At 37.5% G+C, this 20,064-nt stretch overlaps 2 protein-coding genes across 2 annotated transcripts; both read right to left on the bottom strand.

Moving 5' to 3' along the window:
- Positions 1–394: 394 nt before the first annotated feature.
- LOC4346903 (protein STRICTOSIDINE SYNTHASE-LIKE 10) lies at positions 395–18,909 on the bottom strand. The gene is made up of 3 exons (XM_015755680.3): positions 18,376–18,909; positions 17,741–18,013; positions 395–896 (listed from the first exon to the last, which is right to left on the bottom strand). The coding sequence occupies exons 1-3, from the start codon at positions 18,699–18,701 to the stop codon at positions 395–397; spliced, it is 1,101 nt and encodes a 366-aa protein (XP_015611166.1). The 5' UTR covers positions 18,702–18,909.
- Positions 7,487–8,675, bottom strand: LOC136351864 (uncharacterized). The gene is made up of 2 exons (XM_066304308.1): positions 8,583–8,675; positions 7,487–8,099 (listed from the first exon to the last, which is right to left on the bottom strand). The coding sequence occupies exon 2, from the start codon at positions 8,068–8,070 to the stop codon at positions 7,585–7,587; it is 486 nt and encodes a 161-aa protein (XP_066160405.1). The 5' UTR covers positions 8,071–8,099; positions 8,583–8,675; the 3' UTR covers positions 7,487–7,584.
- Positions 18,910–20,064: the final 1,155 nt, after the last annotated feature.

Below are 20,064 nucleotides of genomic sequence, written 5' to 3'. Positions count from 1 at the left end.
TGAATATGTTAATTGCTCCTTGGTCTTGGTAAAAAAGAATTACTCCTTCCGTTTCACAATATAAGTCATTCTAGCATTTCCCACATTTATACTAATGTTAACGAATCTAGACATATATATCTATCTAGATTCATTAACATCAGTTTGAATGTGGAAAATGCTAGAATGACTTACATTGTGAAACAGAGTAAGTAGAGAATATAAACTTAATCTAATGGAACATAAAATGTTAAAGTTTGACTAAATCTGAAAATACATTTCTAGTATACAAACTAAACATACATAACAACCAAGTCAATTAATAGACCACAGATAACATGTACTAAATGTAATGAAATTTAATCAGGGTAGCTGCACCACCACGTATGTCGACCAACCGCCCGACGGAACACGGTCACCGGTGACCCCTCACCGCAGCGCCGGCGTACGGCGTGTCAACGGAACCGACCCAAAGCGTGCTGTTCCGCTCCGCCACCTCGCTCACCGTCACGAAGCTGAATCCGGCGAGCGCCTCCGCCACCACCGCCGCGCTACCATTCTTCGCGGCCGGCGCCACCACCCTCACAGCCACCGTCGGCGCCATGTCATCACTGTCGGCCTCGCGGCTGAGCGCCACCCAGTACCCGCCGCGGCTGTCATCGCGGCGGACGTTGTCCGGGTAGCCGGGCACCTCGGCGAACGTCTCTGACTTGCCAGCGCTGGGCCCGCACAGCCAGCAGCGGCGGAGTTCGCAGAGGCCCGAGTGGGCCACCACCACGTGGCTGCCGTCGTCGCTAACGGCGACGCCGTTCGGGTACGGGAGGCCGGCGTGGAGCACGGTCACGTGACGCCGCCGCGCGTCGTACCAGAGCAGCCGCCCTGTCTCGTCGCCCATGGCCACCACCAGCAGGTGAAAGCTGCAGACGACGATCATTCAAAAGTTAATAAATTGATTAATTGCTACTCTCCCGTCTCAAAATATAAAGGATATTCTTAGACTTCAATATAGTCATTGAGATACTATTTTGACCAATAGTTATCTATAAAATGAGATGTTTTAAATAAAAAGATTTACATATTAGTATGATAGTTTATTTAATGATAAATCTAGCAACATTAATTTTACATAATTATTTTTTTATTTTATTTCTATTAATAGTTAAAGTTAAAAATGTTCGATTTGATATTATGCTAAAAATATTTATATTTTATAATGAAGGGAGTAATAATTATGGAATGGTGCCATTGATTAGTTAATAGTAGTACTGCTAACACAGATGTGGATTTTCATCCATTGAGGGACATCCCTCGTTATTTGCATATCATCTAAATAGATATTGAAAATTTTGACAAAAAAAATTGATAACATAGATTAATATGAAATAAATCACTCCACAAACATGCAAGACCAAATTCAACTTCTACAAGTTACAACAAAAACAATAAATTAAACTAAAAATAGTTATCGTGCATTCGCAGCTATATTTGTTATTTTTGTTACAACTTGTAAAAATTTAATTTAAACTTGTTTTGGATAACGAATTGAGTTTGAATAAGTTTGTGCCATATTTATAGAGTCCAAATAAATGTATTCCTGATGTAGAGGGCCAGGTAAAAAATATACTTCTCTAGAAAAATAAAAAATGATAATAATAAAAAGTAAATGTACTCCCTTTGGCTAGGGCTGTAAAAAAAAACTCAAGGCTCGCGAGCTGCTCAAGCTCTACTCGTCCTAGGCTCGATTCGAACTCGGCTCGAGTTCAAAACGAGCTGAGTCCGAGCCTGTCCCAAAGCTCGTAAGCTTTGTCGAATCGAGCTCGAGCTTGTAACAGATTAATACTTCCTTTATCTCATCCTAGTATAACAAATCATAACATGACCTTCGTTCAGATTTGTTGCAGATCTATTCTACTTCCTCCGTTTTATATTATAAGACTTTCTACCAATGTCCACATTCATATATATGTTAATGAATCTAGATATACATGTGTACCTAGATTCATTAACATCTATATAAACGTGGGCAATGCTAGAAAGTCTTATAACCTGAAACAGAGGGAGTCGGTTGCAATATTTTAGAACGGAGAGGGTACGATGATTCAAAATTGTATAACCAGAAATTTGTCTAGTGGGTATATATATTATTATCCAACCTCTTTCTTCTTTCAATTATAGCCAACTTGCAAAAGACGAAATATCACGATACAAACTGCATATGCAGAAATTGTCTAGTGGGCATTTATTATTATCCGACCTCATTCGCTTCTTTCAATATAATTACAGCCATTGCAAAAGGTGAAGTACGTTGCCAATAATGCTACTCAACGATCTAAAGGTACTCTTCGGAAGAATGTTGGTCATTTTGACCGAATATAATGTTAAACCACATGCTAATTAATTACTACTCCGGCAGGTAGGCTGCCGGTTAAAGTAAGCAAGAACTTAGTTTAACCTTTTCCCCCACCAGATTTTGAGTTTTTGCTGACCGATGCATTTTTATGCTCAGAAAAAGGAAACATAGTAGTCAGTACCGCCAGAACTCCGGTGTAGGTCAAATTAAGACATGAGCAGTTCAAAATCACGGGAAAATAACATTTAGGGGGTGTTTAGATTAGGGGTGTAAAGTTTTGACGTGTCATATCGGGTATTATATAGAGTGTTTGGATACTAATAAAAAAACTAATTACATTATCCATCAGTAAACCGCAAAACAAATTTATTAAGCCTAATTAATCCATCATTAGCATATGTTTATTGTAGCACTACATTGTCAAATCATGGAGCAATTAGGCTTAAAAGATTCATCTCGCAAAGTAGTCACAATCTGTGCAATTAGTTATTTTTTTAGCCTATATTTAATACTTCATGCGTGTGTTAAACATTCGATGTGACAGGGTGTAAAATTTTTGGTGGGATCTAAACATACCCTTACTACCCTAGCTATACGGAGTATTATCACCAAAAGTAATATTAACCTTAGTTTATGAGTTCCGTTATCAGTATGAAAAAATTATTCTACTATAAATAGTTAAGATAATAGTATAAATATATATATGATACGTTGAATTAGAAAAGATAAATGATTTAGATAGATTTATTTCCTGTAAAAACTATTGTAATGGCTCTTTGAAACGCAAGAAAATAGAAGGAAGAATAGAAAACAAAAAACACATTTCGACATGATTAATAAGAGCAGAGATGACATTACATGTCCATGTTTACCTATTCAATAGTATAGCATGATGCACATAATATTCTCATTTCAATTCAGATTGAAAGAAAAGCAGTTAGACGTATACCAAAATGTCTAAAAGTAGTTATACCAGATTATCATAATCCACCACAAGGTGCCAAACAGAGACGTTCGCTTCTCTGTTCTTTTACATACCCAAGTTTGATTATTCAGTAAATTGCAAGTCTTTTGTCGTGACCAAGGCTATCATTATCCCGACCTGTACCGTAGTTTCCTACTAAATCGAAATGATACCGATATATATCCTAATTTTGTAGTATCTCAATCCTACTATTTATTACCATACGATTCTACGAAATCATAGGTAGTACCGATTCCACGATACTTACGATCGATCCTACAAAATATTATTTAAAATAAGATGGTTTGAAAATAAAATAAATAAATATGCATAAATTTATATAAAAATCAGTTGAATATATCAAAAATAATATGGTTTCTCTTGATAAATGTCTCTATTTGTATGGCATATATTATTACTGTAATTTTTTTATATAGAATGGCTATATATAATTAATACAAATATTAATTAAACTTAAAAAAGAAAATTTTATAGTATCCCGATACTACGATATGATACTATTTTGAGCAAAACGATGCTAACTAGAATCCCGACACTAATAACCTTTTTTTTAAATCAGATCAACTTTCATTGACCCGGCTCTTTAAGAAAGCCGAAAGACATACAGAGTCTTTTACAAAAAAAAAAAGAAAAGAAACAAACACATAACAGGATAAACAGCAGCAAAGACTGGGAGCAAGTTTCAGCACAGCTCGCGAGCAACCAACTAGATCCTGAGACAAGAATAAAAACCCAGAAACCAGACCGGCAAAGCAGCCCACAGCAGACTAAATATCTATAGGAAGACTACACGGCTTTAGCTGGTTGAGTTTTTCCATCCGCAACTCGCACCACCTCTTCATAGTTACTTGATCATCTTCCTTTAGCAGAATACACCAGCGCTGAACAAAAGATAAAGATTTGTAAGCAACCTGCAAAGGAGACTTCACCAGAATATTTGAAAAAACCCGTTCATTTCTGGTTAACCAAATAACCCAGCACACGCCGGCAATAAGCATAACCCAAACCTTCAGAACTTTTTGGCCCTTCATCAAACCCAAACAATTTCTAAAATTAATAGGAATCTGGGCTAATCCCAAAGCATCTCTTACCACACACCAGGTAAACGCAGCTAAAGGACAAGAGAACAGAACATGGTTAGTGGTTTTAGTTTTGCCACAAAGTTTACAAAATTCGTTCCCTCCTTTCCACTGTCTTTTAATCAATTGGGAAGCACAAGGTAGCCTCCCCCGATCTGTCATATAGATGAAATGTTTAATTTTCAGTGGAATTTTACTTTTCCAGACAGCCATCATCCCAAGATCCCTACCCCCCCCCCCCAAAAAAAAGTTAATTCTCTATACATGGACTTGGTAGTAAACCCTTTCTTACTGTTATGTGGCCAAATCATTAGATCATTGCCCTCCTCCAGAACAACTCCCTGAATCAGTTGAGTGAGCTGTGCTAGCTCTGCCTCTCCATCAGCATCCAAGTTTCTCCTAAAGTCCAACCTCCAGCCCCCATCTTCAAACAAATCCTTAACAGTAGCAGTTTGGTGGTAATTGATAGCGAAAAGATTTGGGAAAAGAGTTTTTAGACTACATTGGCAGCACCAAACATCAATCCAGAAGTAAGTGCTTTCCCCATTATGTACCTCTTTCATCACTAATCTTTCCAAAACCTTCTTACATTCATGCAGACCCTTCTAGAATTGAGATCCTCCTTGAGGAGAGCTTTGAAAAAACCCACCCTGATCAAGATATTTCTTTCTTAAAACCTCCAGACACACATCACTATCCCCTCTTTCTAGCCTCACAACCCATTTACTAAGCAGGCACAAATTCATAATCTTAGTATCCATAAAACCCAAACCTCCAAAATCCTTAGGTCTTATCAAACCCTCCCATTTCATCATGTGGTACTTTTTCTTCTCTCCCAAACCCTGCCAGTAAAAGTTCCCTCTCAGGGAGTCCATCTTCTTATGAAAATCCCCAGGCAGATAGTAAAAACCCATCGCATACATTGGAGCACTCGACAAACAGGAGTTGATTTTGATCTCTCTCCCTCCATAAGATAACCACTTTTCCAAGTTTGTAATCTCTTTTCCACTTTCTGGATTATCAGTCTAAATTCTTTCATCCCAACTTTTTCACAGTGCATTGGCAACCCCAAATAGGTAAAAGGCATTGTTCCTACTTTACAATTAAACATATTAGCTATCCTTATTTCTTCCTCTTTATCTACTCCCAACACATATGCTTCACTTTTTTGGTAATTTATTTTCATACCAGACATCTCTTCAAAACAGAACATAAGGAACTTTAAAACCCTCACATTGTCATCCCCCACCTTGATGAAAAGAATGGTATCGTCTGCATATTGCAGGTGGGACAGACCCCCAGGAACTAGGTCCCGACACTAATAACCTTAGCCGTGACCCATATTATAGTATAGATATTCTTGTCACGGTGTTCTAATAGTTCAGAAAGGTTAGTCAGGCAATCAGATTACTGCTGTGTTAAGATGGACTGTTTATTTTTTTTGAGAAACGAGTGTTTATAGTTTCTTTAGAAAAAAGCAGCGCCAAACAGAGCAGCTGGAGATGAGGAAATAAATCATGTGTGTTTATTTTTGTTCCTTTTGGGGATTTTCATTGCCGTGTGCCCATGTGATGCTCGTAATCATTTAGTCCTGGTATTCTCTGGCCCAAAATCAAAAGAAAAATACTGTAATAATGATATATTAATTCAACAGAAAGACAATTCTTAAGATTGTGAATGTGGAGGCAAAAATAATTTGCAAACCTTTGTCTGGCTCCAGATGCGGCGACTCCATGTTGACCGTATGATCGATATTCATCGAGTGAGATGTGTGTGACTAAACTGGCAGCTTTAATTATTATTCACACTCCCTGAAACAGATAAAAGCAATATATAATCCCTCTGTTAAAAAACCAAATCTAGAACTGAATGTGGTATATTATAGTACAATAGATCTTACTTTTGTCCAGAGTTATTATACTATAATACGTCTTATCTTGTCTTGAATTTGATTTTTTTTTTGAATTTGAAGGGAGGGAGGAGATGTCGGTGAAAACCACACACCCCGGAACGAGAGATTAAATAAACGGGTTCATCAAATTCACGCACCTTACAATCAGTGGACATGTTTTGCTGATGATGATGTTGGTCACCTCCGCTGCTCCGACGCGTATCAAATATTCATATCCCTTTTTATTTTTCCAGCTAATTCGACGTGTCACCGGCCACGGCCGCACGGCGAGATGTTATCAGCGGGCAGCGGCGAAAGGCAAGAGAAGTCGAGGAGCACTGGGCGTTGTATTGTAGCCGTATTTTGCCCGTGCAAGCTCCGTTTAGGCATGTTTATCTACAAGGCTGGATTTTATCTGGTTTCCCAACCCAAGCCCATGAGTGCACGGCTTAGGGCCCATTTATCGGGGATAGCTAATTAGCGATCGATCGATCGCCCCAGGCGATCATTTTTTTTTCACCGCTTTTCCTTTTTACCATATATATATTTAAAATTTATATACCTAATGTTTATACATCTAGGGTTTACACACCTAAAATTTATAGATCAAAAGTTTATATACAGATTTAAATTTAAATTTGAATTCAAATACATTTAAAGATGATTTTTAATCTGGTATATAAACTTTTAGCTTATAAACTTTGAGATATTTTACCATCCTTGAAAAGATACCATAAGGTACCAGGTACTGGGTGGTACCACCTATATCTATCCGTCCATTTACAAGTTTGCGCGAGTCGCAGGTAGGACGATCGAGCGCCTCTCATTGGGGACTTGGGTTGGCGAGCGTGCAGAGGCGGTGATGCCCACCCAGTGAGTGCATGTAGTTCCAATGTCAATATAATGGCCGCACCACCATAGTGTCCGGTGAGCAATGGCCGAGAATCGGTACGTGAAGAGAATGTTGAAGCAATTAATTGATTGTTGCATCGCATCCTTTAGAGCATACGATTAATTAAGAATTAAAATATTTTGCAAATGATATGTGGGTTGATGATTGGATATGCTTGCATGTTGATTTATATAGAATTAAATAAATTATAGATGATGTTGTATATATGCTTGCATGAGATAAATATGTAATTATTGCTAGGAGGTGATGACGTGATATGGTTGCATGTTGAGCTTTAAACTTAGTGGGCTATAAGAATATAGAAAATATAGATTCCTACCAAAACAAGAGCTCAACCGAATAGTATAACAGCAAATATATAATTTCATGAGTAAATAAACTAGCTAGCTAGATGCAAGGATAAGCCCAGTCGACGCGCAGCTTGCGTCCATGGATGATCCTGCCATTGAGCTGATCGATGGCACTCTCCGCATGCTGTCGACTCGAGAAGATGGCGTAGCCAAAGCCCCTGGAGAACTTGCTATTACGCATCACCAAATGGTACATCCTAAGTGGCCCAAACGGCTTGCAGAGCCAGGAGAGGTCCCATGGCCGGAGCTTGGTCGGGAAGTTGTTCACCCGGACGACGCACCGCAAGAACTCGCGATGGCGGCCGGAGCCGGAGACGACGGCCATGGGGTGCTTCCCCGCGGAGCAACTCCCCTCGCAGGTGGTGCCTTCAGAGGCATCTTCATCAGACATGTGGTAGTACATGTAGTTGAAGGGGCAGCTTAATTCTTCATGGCTGCCGTCGTCGTCTCCACAGATGTAGCACAGCTTCTTGTTGCCATCCGCAGCTGGTGGTTCCCTCTCGAATGGCAACATGGAGGCCATGCCACATACGTACCTCGCCACCACTTTAGCTATCACTCCATCCGTTTTATTTTATAAGTCGGTTTTTTTACTTTTTTTTTTCTAATCAAATTTTGTTAAGTTTAATCAAGTTAATAGAAAGATTTAGCAACATATACTAGACATCAAATTAGCTAAATATAGCATTGAATAAATTTTGATAATATGTTTGTTTTGTGTTGAAAATGCTAACTTAGCCAAACGTAAAAAAGTTTGATTAGAAAAAAAAACGGAGAAGGGAGTAGGTAAACTACCCATGGTTAACTGTTGTGTTTATCCAAGATTAGGGTGTGTTCGATACTTTGTGTTGGAACGACAAAAAAAAAGATAAATCATTGGAGCATACGATTGATTAAGAATTAGTTTAAAATATTTAAATTAGATAAATAAGCAACTTTTCTATAATTTTTTATAAAAATACAGCATATTTAGTAGTTTGGGAAGCACATTTGTTTTAAGTCTGACTGGTATCGGCATATTAATTATGAACATACCACGTGCTGCTTCAGAGTTTTTGGGCTGCTCCCTTGCTGCTTCAGAGTTTTTAGGCTCCCCCTTTGCTGCTTGAATGTTTTTGGGCTCCAGTGATAATTCTGAAATAAGAGCACAGATGACATTACATGTCCATGTTTACCTATTCAATAGTATAGCATGATGCACATAATATTGTCATTTCAATTCAGATTGAAAGCAAAGCAGTTAGACGTATACTAAAATGTCTAAAAGTAGTTATACCAGATTATCATAATCCACCACAAGGTGCCAAACAGAGACGTTCGCTTCTCTGTTCTTTTACATACCCAAGTTTGATTATTCAGTAAATTGCAAGTCTTTTGTCATGACCAAGTTATCAGTATCCCGATCCGTATCGTAGTATCCTACCAACCCGAAATGATACTGATCTCATTTAGTATTCTAATTTTCATAGTATCTTGATCCTACTATTCATTACCACACTATCCTACAAAATCTTAGGTGGTATCCCGATTCTACGATAATTACGATCCTACAAAATATTATTTAAAATAAGATGGTTTGAAAATAAAGTAAATATGCACAAGTTTATAAAAAAATCAGTTAAATTTATCACAACTAATGTGGTTTCTCTTGATAAATATCTCTGTTTGCATGACATATATTATTACTATAATTTTTATATAGAATGGCTATGTATAATTAATACAAATATTAATTAAACTTAAAAAGAAAATTTTATAGTATCCCGATACTACGATACGATACTACTTTGAGAAAAATGATACTACCTAAAATTTCGATCCTTATAACCTTGGCCGTGACCCATATAGTACAGATATTCTTGTCACGGTGTTCTAATAGTTCAGAAAGGTTAGTCAGGCAATCAGATTACCGCTGTGTTAAGATGGAGTGTTTATAGTTTCTTTAGAAAAAAGCAGCGCCAAACAGAGCAGCTGGAGATGAGGAAATAAATCATGTGTTTATTTTTGTTCCTTTTGGGGATTTTCATTGCCGTGTGCCCATGTGATGCTCTTAATCATTTAGTCCTAGTATTCTCTGGCCCAAAATCAAAAGAAAAAATACTGTAATAATGATATATTAATTCAACGGAAAGACAATTCTTAAGATTGTGAATGTGGAAGCAAAAATAATTTGCAAACCTTTGTCCGGCTCCAGATGCGGCGACTCCATGTTAACCGTATGGTCCAAATTCATCGAGTGAGATGTGTGATCAAACTGGCAGCTTAATTATTATTCACACTCCCTGAAACAGATGAAAGCAATACATAATCCCTCTGTCAAAAAAAACCAAATCTAGAACTGAATGTGGTATATTTTAATACAATAAATCTTACTCTTGTCCAGATTTATTCTACTAGAATAGGTCTTATCCCGTCTTGAGTTCTTTTTTTCTTTAAAGGGAGGGAGGAGATGTCGGTGAAAACCACACACCCCGGATCGAGAGATTAAATAAACGGGTTCATCAAATTCACGCACCTTACAATCAGTGGACGTATTTTCTGTGTTGCTGTTGCTGATGATGATGTTGGTCACCTCCGCTGCTCCGACGCGTATCAAATATTCATATCCCTTTTTATTTTTCCAGCTAATTCGGCGTGCCCCCGGCCACGGCCGCGCAGCGAGATGTTATCAGCGGGCAGCGGCGGAAGGCGAGAGAAGTCGAGGAGCACTGGGCGTTGTATTGTAGCCGTATTTTGCCGGTGCAAGCTCCATTTAGACCTGTTTATCTACAAGGCTCGATTTTATCTGGTTTCCCAACCCAAGCCCATGAGTGCACGGCTTAGGGCCCATTTATCGGGGATAGCTAATTAGCGATCGATCGATCGCGCCAGGCGATCATTTTTTTTCACCGCTTTTCCTTTTTACCATATATATATTTAAAATTTATATACCTAATGTTTATACATCTAGGGTTTACACATCTAAAATTTATAGATCAAAAGTTTATATACAGATTTAAATTTAAATTTAAATTTGAATTCAAATACATTTAAAGATGATTTTCAATCTGGTATATAAACTTTTAGCTTATAAACTTTGAGATATTTTACCATCCTTGAAAAGATACCATAAGGTACCAGGTACTGGGTGGTACCACCTATATCTATCTGTCCATTTACAAGTTTGCGCGAGTCGCAGGTAGGACGATCGAGCGCCTCTCATTGGGGACTTGGGTTGGCGAGCGTGCAGAGGCGGTGATGCCCACCCAGTGAGTGCATGTAGTTCCAATGTCAATATAATGGCCGCACCGCCGTAGTGTCCGGTGAGCAATGGCCGAGAGTAGGTACGTGAAGAGAATGTTGAAGCAACTAATTGATTGTTGCATCGCATCCTTTAGGCAGGTTCGCCAAACTGAAGCTGCAGGATTTTCTAAGAGTCAATGTAAAGTTTGTTTGAGATGAGTTCGTGATGCATCCAGAGATTGAACAGACATTCACAGATCCTTGTCACCATCGAGAGGTAAAGCATTCTCGATCTAGAATAAAACAGAAAGTAGATGATTGATTAATCTCCATATATCTGTGTTGCCATCCATGATTTGCTCTACTCCCCTTCCTCATTCTCTGAATCCCCTGCGCGGCCGCACCCCTCATCTCCCACTCTCTTTCGCTATACATGTGCGTGCGGGTGGAGGGCAGGTACTAAGAGGTACCAAACGATCCCAGCCGTACGATCCTCCTATATCGACCGCTCAGGCTCGTAAACTTTAGGTCTACCAATTTTAAGTGTATAAACATTAGATGTATAAGCTTTATATGTGTAAACTTGATGTGTATAAACTTTAGGTGTATAAACTTATTTAAAAAAGGAAAGTAAAGCGGTGCCAAGAAAGGAAACTGCGTGGGGGAGAGGAATTGATCGCCTGGGGCGATCGATCGCGTGATAGGTTTTTCGCTATTTATCTGTTTAAAGTAGCAATGTTTTTTCTAATGCTGCCAAAACACACGAATCACGAAGAGATGTCTTTTGATGAAAAAAAGAAGAAGAGGATTTTGATAAAAATGCATTGAAAAGTGAAAACCATGGGTTCACCTTGCAAATACAGTTATAATATTGTGAGCTTACAAAGATTATATATATAAACTTAATCTAATCCAGTAGCGGCGGAGCTCGCAGAGGCCCGTGTGGGCCACCACCACGTGGGTGCCGTCGTCGCTGACGGCGACACCGTTCGGGTAGGGGAGGCCAGAGTGGAGCACGGTGACGCGCCGCCGCCGCGCGTCGTACCGGAGCAGCCGCCCCGTCTCGTCGCCCGTGGCCGCCACCAGCAGGTGAAGACTGCAGACGACGATCATTCAAAAATTAATAAATTAATTAATTGCTACTCCCCCATCCCAAAATATAAATGATATTCTTATACTTCATTATAGTCTTCGAGATGCTATTTTGACGAATAATTATCTAAAAAATGAGATGTTTTAAATAAAAAGAATTACAATATGATAGTTTATTTAATGATAAATATAGCAACATTAATTTTACATAATTAATCTTTTTTATTTTATTCCTATTAATAGTTATAGTTAAAAATGTTCAATTTGATATTATGCTAAAAATATTTATATTTTAGAACGAAGGGAGTAATAATTATGGAATGGCGCCATTGATTAGTTAATAGTAGTACTGCTAACGAATGTGGATTTTCATCCCTCGAGGGACATCCCTCGTTATTTGCATATCATCTAAATAGATAATCCACAAACATAAAATAAATCACTCCACAAATATGCAAGACCAAATTCAACTTCTATAGGTTGCAACAAAAAGAACAAATTAAACTAAAAATAGTTATCGTACATTCGCAGCTATATTTGTTATTTTTGTTATAACTTGTAAAAAATTAATTTAAACTTGCATGTTTGTAAAGTGATATATTTTATATTAATCTATATTGCTAATTTTGTTTTAAAAAAATTATAACTATTTAGGTGATATGCACGAAACAAGTAAATATTCCCTCGAGGGATGAAATCAATTTCCCTACTGCTAACACGACATGCGGGGGCCGGATGAATGCAGTGTTCCATGTTTTTTTTTTTTTTTGACCAAAAACAGTGAGGGAGGCCCCACGGTATATATATTAAAGGAGAGAAGGTAATATTTACAAGGAATTCTAAATGAGCTGGCAATTTGTCAATTTCTTACAGCTTTTCTTATATCTAGCCTGTGCTCTTGTCTGTGTGTCTGAAGACAATGCGTTCAGTTGCAGGTGGAATAATTCCCATGTGGCTTCACACGGAGTCACGGACGTTGTCTATGACTGTGTTTGAATGATCATATTAAGCTGATCTACTCGCTCGTTTAAACGCTTCTTCTCGAACTACTAAACTAAACGATAGAACGTAGGTTATGTATAAAAAGGTTTCTTAAATTAATCAAACAAATCCATTTTCTTCCAGTGTTATAATAGTTTTAGTACTTTATTAATCATGTTTTATTAAAATGCCTTAATTGTTCATCCAATCAGTTCTATTCTTTAAGTTTTGTCCAATACATTTTATGCTCCTAAGTTTTTATATTGTTCATTTCATTTTTATTTTGGTAGTTCGAAATTTAGTTCACCACTTGAGTAACTTTCACCATTTAAACTTTCTTAGAATAGTCATGTTTCCTATTCCTTTTGTCTCAAAATAAACCAACTTTTAGAGTTTCAGTTTTATTCAAGAATAAACTAACTCCTACTTCCTCCATTCCAAAATATAAGGCACAGTCATCCTTAATCCAAAGACCAAGAAATAATTATTATTATCTTGTAGTTTGGATCATCCTAATAAATACTAATGCATGCATCCAATAGAATTAGATAACATGAGAGTGGAGGATTTAAAAAAGTAATAATTTAATAGAGAAGATGTCATAGTTAATTGCATACTTGTATATATACCTTATATTATGGAACATCTAAGAAAAGTAGTTGTGTCTTATATTATGGAATGAAGGGAGTACCTTCTAACTTATCATGGTCCGCAAATTAAGAAATTTTATTCTTTTAGTACCCCTCACCTACCCATTCACCGATATAACTTTTCTATTAATTAGAGGCATTTTAACCTTTTGTCTCCCTCCTTAAAATCTTCATGGGATGCTATGGTTTGAGTACTTTTGAGGATAGAAGGAGTAGTTCATAAACCGAGAGCGATAACGCCCCCCCCCCCCCCCAAACTAAAGAATAATTTTCAGTTATGAGATAATTAGTAGGATGTGCTGAAATGAACAAATCACTAAGTTTTTTTAAAAAAAATTGTATCAAATTTGAAGAGCAAAAAAAGGATATCAAATTTTAACAAATTAATAAAAATATGGTTCTAGAAAATTTGTAGTGTTCCAGTTTATTGACATTTACCTTTCAAATTTCCAAATAATTGAAACTTTAGTGATTTTGGTAAAATTATCACTTATTTTCATGTCATAAACCAAAAAACCCTATATATGGGAAATTATGCGCTTTTGTTATATGTCAAAGGCAATACGATCAATTCAAAAGGAATAAATAGTCAACTAACAAATGGCATCTATAAAGATAAAGAAGCTCAGGGGCATATAGTGCATCAAGAAAATTTTAGGGTTATGGAAGATATAAGTGATATCAAGGGCATGGTGAAATTTTAGAGGCACAAGAGGAATTTTCTCCATTTTTTTACTGGAGAGTTTATTTTAAGTTTCCATTAACTTTGCGCTAATATAGGTACACTCTTTTAGAAGCTCAAAAGTTAAATAGCAAAGAGATAAATCGAAATATAGTATACCTCCTCCCAGTACACAAAAATGTTGTATATATCGTTGTTTTTCTTTCATCATTTGGTAATTTTAGAGTTCGATCGATTCGGTTGCTAGTTGGATCAATCAAGCTTACAAATTAATGCATACATAGACAGGAGATCTGTCCGATTATGTGTAATGTGATGGCATACAGTTGAGGAATCTAGTCCCTCCGTCCCAAAATAAGTACAGTTTTGCACTGTTCACGTTCAACGTTTAACCGTTCGTTTTATTTATAAATTTTTTATGATTAGTATTTTTATTGCTATTAGATAATAAAACATGACTATTACTTTATGTGTGACTGAATATTTTCAAATTTTTCATAAAATTTTCAAATAAGACGGACGGTCAAATGTTGGGCACGGATATATACGGCTGCATTTATTTTGGAACGGAGGTAGTACATTAGTAGTGAATTTCTGGTATTATTAGGCAAATGTCGGGAATGGTCAATAGGTCATGCCATAGCCAACTGGTGGCCATACGTTGGAACAAGTTCTACTTTAATAGTAGAGCTCACTGTTAGATATTGGTCCAACTAAAAGCTAACATATATAATATGTTAGTTATAAGATTGTTTTTAATTTTTTTTCCTCTCTTACTCTCACTTATTTATTTAATGTACTTGTTTTGGAGCACGAGTTGAGTTAGCTCTTACTATAAGAACCAACACCCTTAATTTTTTATATATCTCTTCCGTCCACATACGTTTATATTTGGCTAGAGAATAATAGTAAGCTATTATCTATGATTTCCAGTGATTAATTGCAAATAAAAAAAAGGACCTCATCAAACATTTGTTCCCAGGACATTAATTACTGTCTACTTAATTGATTCGCGGGATAAAACTGCATTGTGGCCTGCCTCACACAGTTATAGGACAAAAGTACTTAATTAATGGTATTGAATTGCGTACGATGAAAAACACTGACTCATAGTACTATTCAACAATCAGCCAGAACAATAAATAAATAAATAAATAAACCTACTTGATTTGCATGCCAAAATAACGGTGTATGCTAAAATCTGTTTTCATTACAAATTTAGCCGTGGTTAGCGGTTACTGTGCCTGTTGCGTCACGCTGGTTTCTAAATTAGACAAAAATCCATACTCCACCTAAACTTTAGATGAAAGTCTATCTAATACTCTAAACTTTAAAAGCCGAACGTTACCCCCTAAACTTTTATATCACTCCTAAAATGATTTTGAACAATGGCTTTGTATATTTGGACGTTTAAAGAGCAGTTTTAAATAACAAATATAATATATTTACATATAGATCATCAATCCTCGATCCTTGATTTATACTCTATATAGTGATGCAAAACTAGTATTATATATGGTGGTAGTTTGTAAGACAGAGCAAACATGGAGAAGAAATATTTAAGTGGAAATTTTATCATATATGTCTAATGTGTATCTTACATAGTAAAACTCATCCAATGTATATATAAACTAGATAACAAAAAACACCTTAGTGGGTTATATGAATTGTATTGTAAAGTTCGGGAGGTTGAATATCCGGTTTCAAAATTCTAAGGTGCCAAACGGAAGACGGACTTTTAATTAATGTTTAGGGAATACTCGGTCCTTTTCCTTCTAAATTTGTAGTAGGAATTACAACTTATTTCATTATATATATATATAACTTGTTTTATTGATTAAATTAAATTATGTTCATACAATACAAAAATATGGTATCTAACTTGTATGCCTCCGGGTTCTTTCAAATATTTGGAAATGCAATAACATTTTCGTTTACAACACAATTAAAAGAACATCATTACTTACCTAATAGCTACAAATCTAGTTACAAACTGTTTGACCAAACAAGATTACTGTAATCACCGTAATACCGAACAGAACATTATTACCTATTTGGTTGCTAACTAACTAACATCGCCATATATACCTCCTTTTGTCAGATGTGTGGTATATGTCACTTAAGTGTGACCAATGTTTTAGCTTAGTTTGTGCCAAGGTTGGGCATGAAACGTAGTGTACGACTTATGGGTCCAATGACTAATAATAAAGGGTCAATTTGATTGCCTTCCATAATTTGCCATTTCAACACATAAGGTGCGCCACAATTTGTTTAGTTAGGTATATATTTAATCGAGCTATACATTTAAGCCATGCTTTACTGGTATATTGGCCCGCGTGTCATAACTACATTTGCAGCTAGCCAAAGCAAAATATATATGACATGCCTATATTTTTGGCAAAATGAGTTGTGACTAAATTAGATACCCCCATCCAAAAACATAAAATATATTTCAAATTTGTACTTAAATATATATTGCTATATTTTAGGATGGAGAAAATAGAATTTAAAATTACAACACTACCGCTCTTATAGCAAACCAAACACTAGACTGTTTGGCAAGTCTGTTCCCAACTGGAAATAGTGCACACAGAAAACAAAGCGGTCCATTAGCACGTGATTAATTAAGTATTTGCTATTTTTTCAAGATTAAATTAATTTGATTTTTAAGTAATTTTTATATAGAAACTTTTTGAAAAAAAACGCACCGTTTTACAGTTTAGAAAAATGTGCGCGCGAAACACGAGGGAGAGAGGTTGGAAACCCTGAGCAAAGAACACGGCCTAATAAAATATAACACACATATATAAAATAATCGTAGCGACCTTTACTACTAATCCCGTCTATTGAGTGTATATTAGGATGTATTTGGTTCGTGGCCAAGGTTAGATAAAATATAATCATCTATATATGTAGGGATTTTTTTTAAAGAAGGGTAATTTTTACCTGGCCTCTACATCCAATCGGATATATACAACCTTTATTAAATTGGGAACTTAGCTCATCAAACAGGAAACTTAGCACTCAAATAATCCAATATGAAATTCGCTGCTATGGATATTTGTAGGGATATTTACGGATAACTTCGTGATGTAGGGTTAGGGGGTGTTTAGATTCCACTTCAAAATTTTTCACCCTGTCACATAGAATGTTTTAACACATGCATGAAGTATTAAATATATGCTAAAATATAACTAATTGCACAGATAGCGACTAATTTGCGAGGTGAATTTTTAAGCCTAATTGCTCCATGATTTGACAATGTGGTGCTACAGTAAATATTTACAAATGACAGATTAATTATGCTTAATAAATTTGTTCGCGGTTTAATAATGGATTCTGTAATTAGTTTTCTTATTAATGTCCGAACACCCAATACGATATCCTATATAATACCCGATGTGACATGTTAAAACTTTAGACCCCTGATTTAAACACCCCCGGAAATGAAAAAAAAAATCAGATTTTTCGGAGACAGAAAGCAGAAGGGCAGGCAAGCTAGCATGGCAGGCAAACAGAAGGGCAGTACGATTGATTGATTTTTCTTTTTCTTTTTTTTTGGATACCTCCTCCGATACGTGGTGCTGCTATCGGTGAAGTAGACGTCGCCGGTCCTCTGGTCGACGTCGAGGCCGTTGAGGAAGTTGAACGGCACGCCGGCGGCCTCCGTCGCCACCACCTCGGCGAGCCCGCCGTGCGCCGGCGCCCTCAGGAGGCCCAGGTACGCGTCGGCCACGTACAGGTCGCCGGAGGCGTGGTGGAACTGCAGCCCCAGTGGCCGGCCGCACACGCTCTCCGGCACCACCAGCTTCTTCTCCGGCGAGCAAACGCTGATGCTCCTGGTGGGTGAACAAATCGCAGGTCAGTCGTCAGTGCATTCTAGTACATATAGATATGGGTAATTTTATAATCCTTAAAAAAAGTACCCAAAGATATTATATTATTTATTATAAAATTAATGTAAAGTATTTGCCGGCACAGTCTTCAAAAATGCTTATAAGATAGGGTTTACGTGCGTGTATTCAAAGGGATGAATGTGCGTGTGTTGTGAGTATCTGTGTTGCCTAATATCTCAAAAATAAATTAATTTGATATCTTCATATACTTATACATCGAGCTACCAAAAATTTTAACATAATTTTGGTAACTTGAGATATTTTTCTAAGGACATAAAATTTCTGGATAGATATAGCTAGCTTACTTGTGCCTGGAGTTGTAGGCAAACTCGGTCCAGCCGAGGCGGCCGCCGCGCCAGCGGAGGATGCGGCCGTCGGAGCCGCCGGTGTAGGGCCCGTCGCCGCGGCCGTCGAAGGCGAGGCTCTCCGGGCCCGTCACGGGCGCCGGCAGCGTCATCACGGCGAGGCTCGGGTCTATGGACTTGGTCTCGTACGTCGGCTCGTCGCCGCCACCGGCGGACGTCGTCGCCGCCACCGCCGCCACAAGAACAAGAAGCTTCACAAGAGCGGAGGCCGCCGCCGCCGCCGCCGCCGCCGAGCAAGTGAACGCCCTTCTGCCGGCTTTCCTCATGTCGTCGCGACAACTCGCAGCGTCGCGCTCTGTGCAGCGTACGTGCGAGGTTGCGAGCCTTGTGTAAAGCGTTAATTAATTTCGCTAATTAATTTCGCGGTTTGGACGACAAGGTTTGTGCCATATTTATAGAGTCCAAAGTAAATGTATTCATGATGCAGAGGCTAGGTAAAAAATATACTCCCTCCGATCCGTATTTTAATGTATGACGCCGTTGACTTTTTGATAAACGTTTGACATTTCGTCTTATTCAAAAAATTTATGTAATTATTATTTATTTTATTGTGACTTGATTTATCATCAAATGTTCTTTAAGTATGACATAAGTATTTTTATATTTGTATAAAAAATTTGAATAAGACGAATGGTCAAACGTTGTGGTTAAAAAGTCAACGACGTCGTTAATTAAAATACGGAGGGAGTACTTCTCTAGAAAAATAAAAAATGACAATAATAATAAAATGTAAATGTACTCCCTTCGGCTATCGATAAGTGAGGTAGCAGATCGATCCGTAGAATTATAGTGATCATTTTTTAAAAAAAAATTATCATTTGTAGTTTCTAAAATGTTTTGTTCAAAAATATGGTGCGCACAAATATGTATTTTTAGAGTTATAAACTCATCACGTACTCCCTCCATTTCATGTTGCTTGTCGTTCTAGATTTATTTTTATTCTAAATTAAATATTTCTATTTTGTACCATTATGTTTTAGAGAAAATTATATAGTTTAACACATATGAGTTATATCTCGTGAGAGTATTTCTCATAGTGTATCTTAAAAAAAATATAAATCTTATGATGTTATGAGCTTAGTGATTAATTGATGTGACCATGGCTACCACAGATGTAACCATTGCTCACATTATGGATAAACAAGAAGATATCGAGATTAAGTCGTCAAGTGCTGGAATCCGATTCGGCCACCTACTACACTACTGACTTCAAACGGCCGCCGAATCTGCATACGACCTCCATTTTTGGCCTGAGAGTACTTGATGGAAAGCTCTCGGAGCCCTCTTTCCAACAGATCCAGCCTCATCTCCAAATTCCATCTCGTGTGGCCGGAATCACAGGAACAAGGTGCTGCGTCACCTATAATGGGCCTATGGGCTTGTAACTTCATTTGGGACCCCGGCCTAGGTGGGGCCCATGTGGGGTGCGCCCCAACCAGGTGGAGCACGACCCTAAGCACCCCTAGATCGTCCTCCCACCCCTATATATAGCTAGATACCCCTTCAGGGTTTCTTGGGTTTTGTTTAGATGAAAGTTTAGCCATTGCTACTTCCTTGCAGCGCGCGTGTCGACTAGACCGTCCGTCTGCTTGTATTCAGAACCCCAACTTATCATTTGTATTCAATTCC

This window comes from Oryza sativa, chromosome 9, assembly GCF_034140825.1.
Source record: "Oryza sativa Japonica Group chromosome 9, ASM3414082v1".
In the NCBI taxonomy this organism is placed as follows: domain Eukaryota; kingdom Viridiplantae; phylum Streptophyta; class Magnoliopsida; order Poales; family Poaceae; genus Oryza; species Oryza sativa.
The sequence above is the reverse complement of the archived record's forward strand: the minus strand, read 5'-3'. Positions and strand labels throughout refer to the sequence as shown.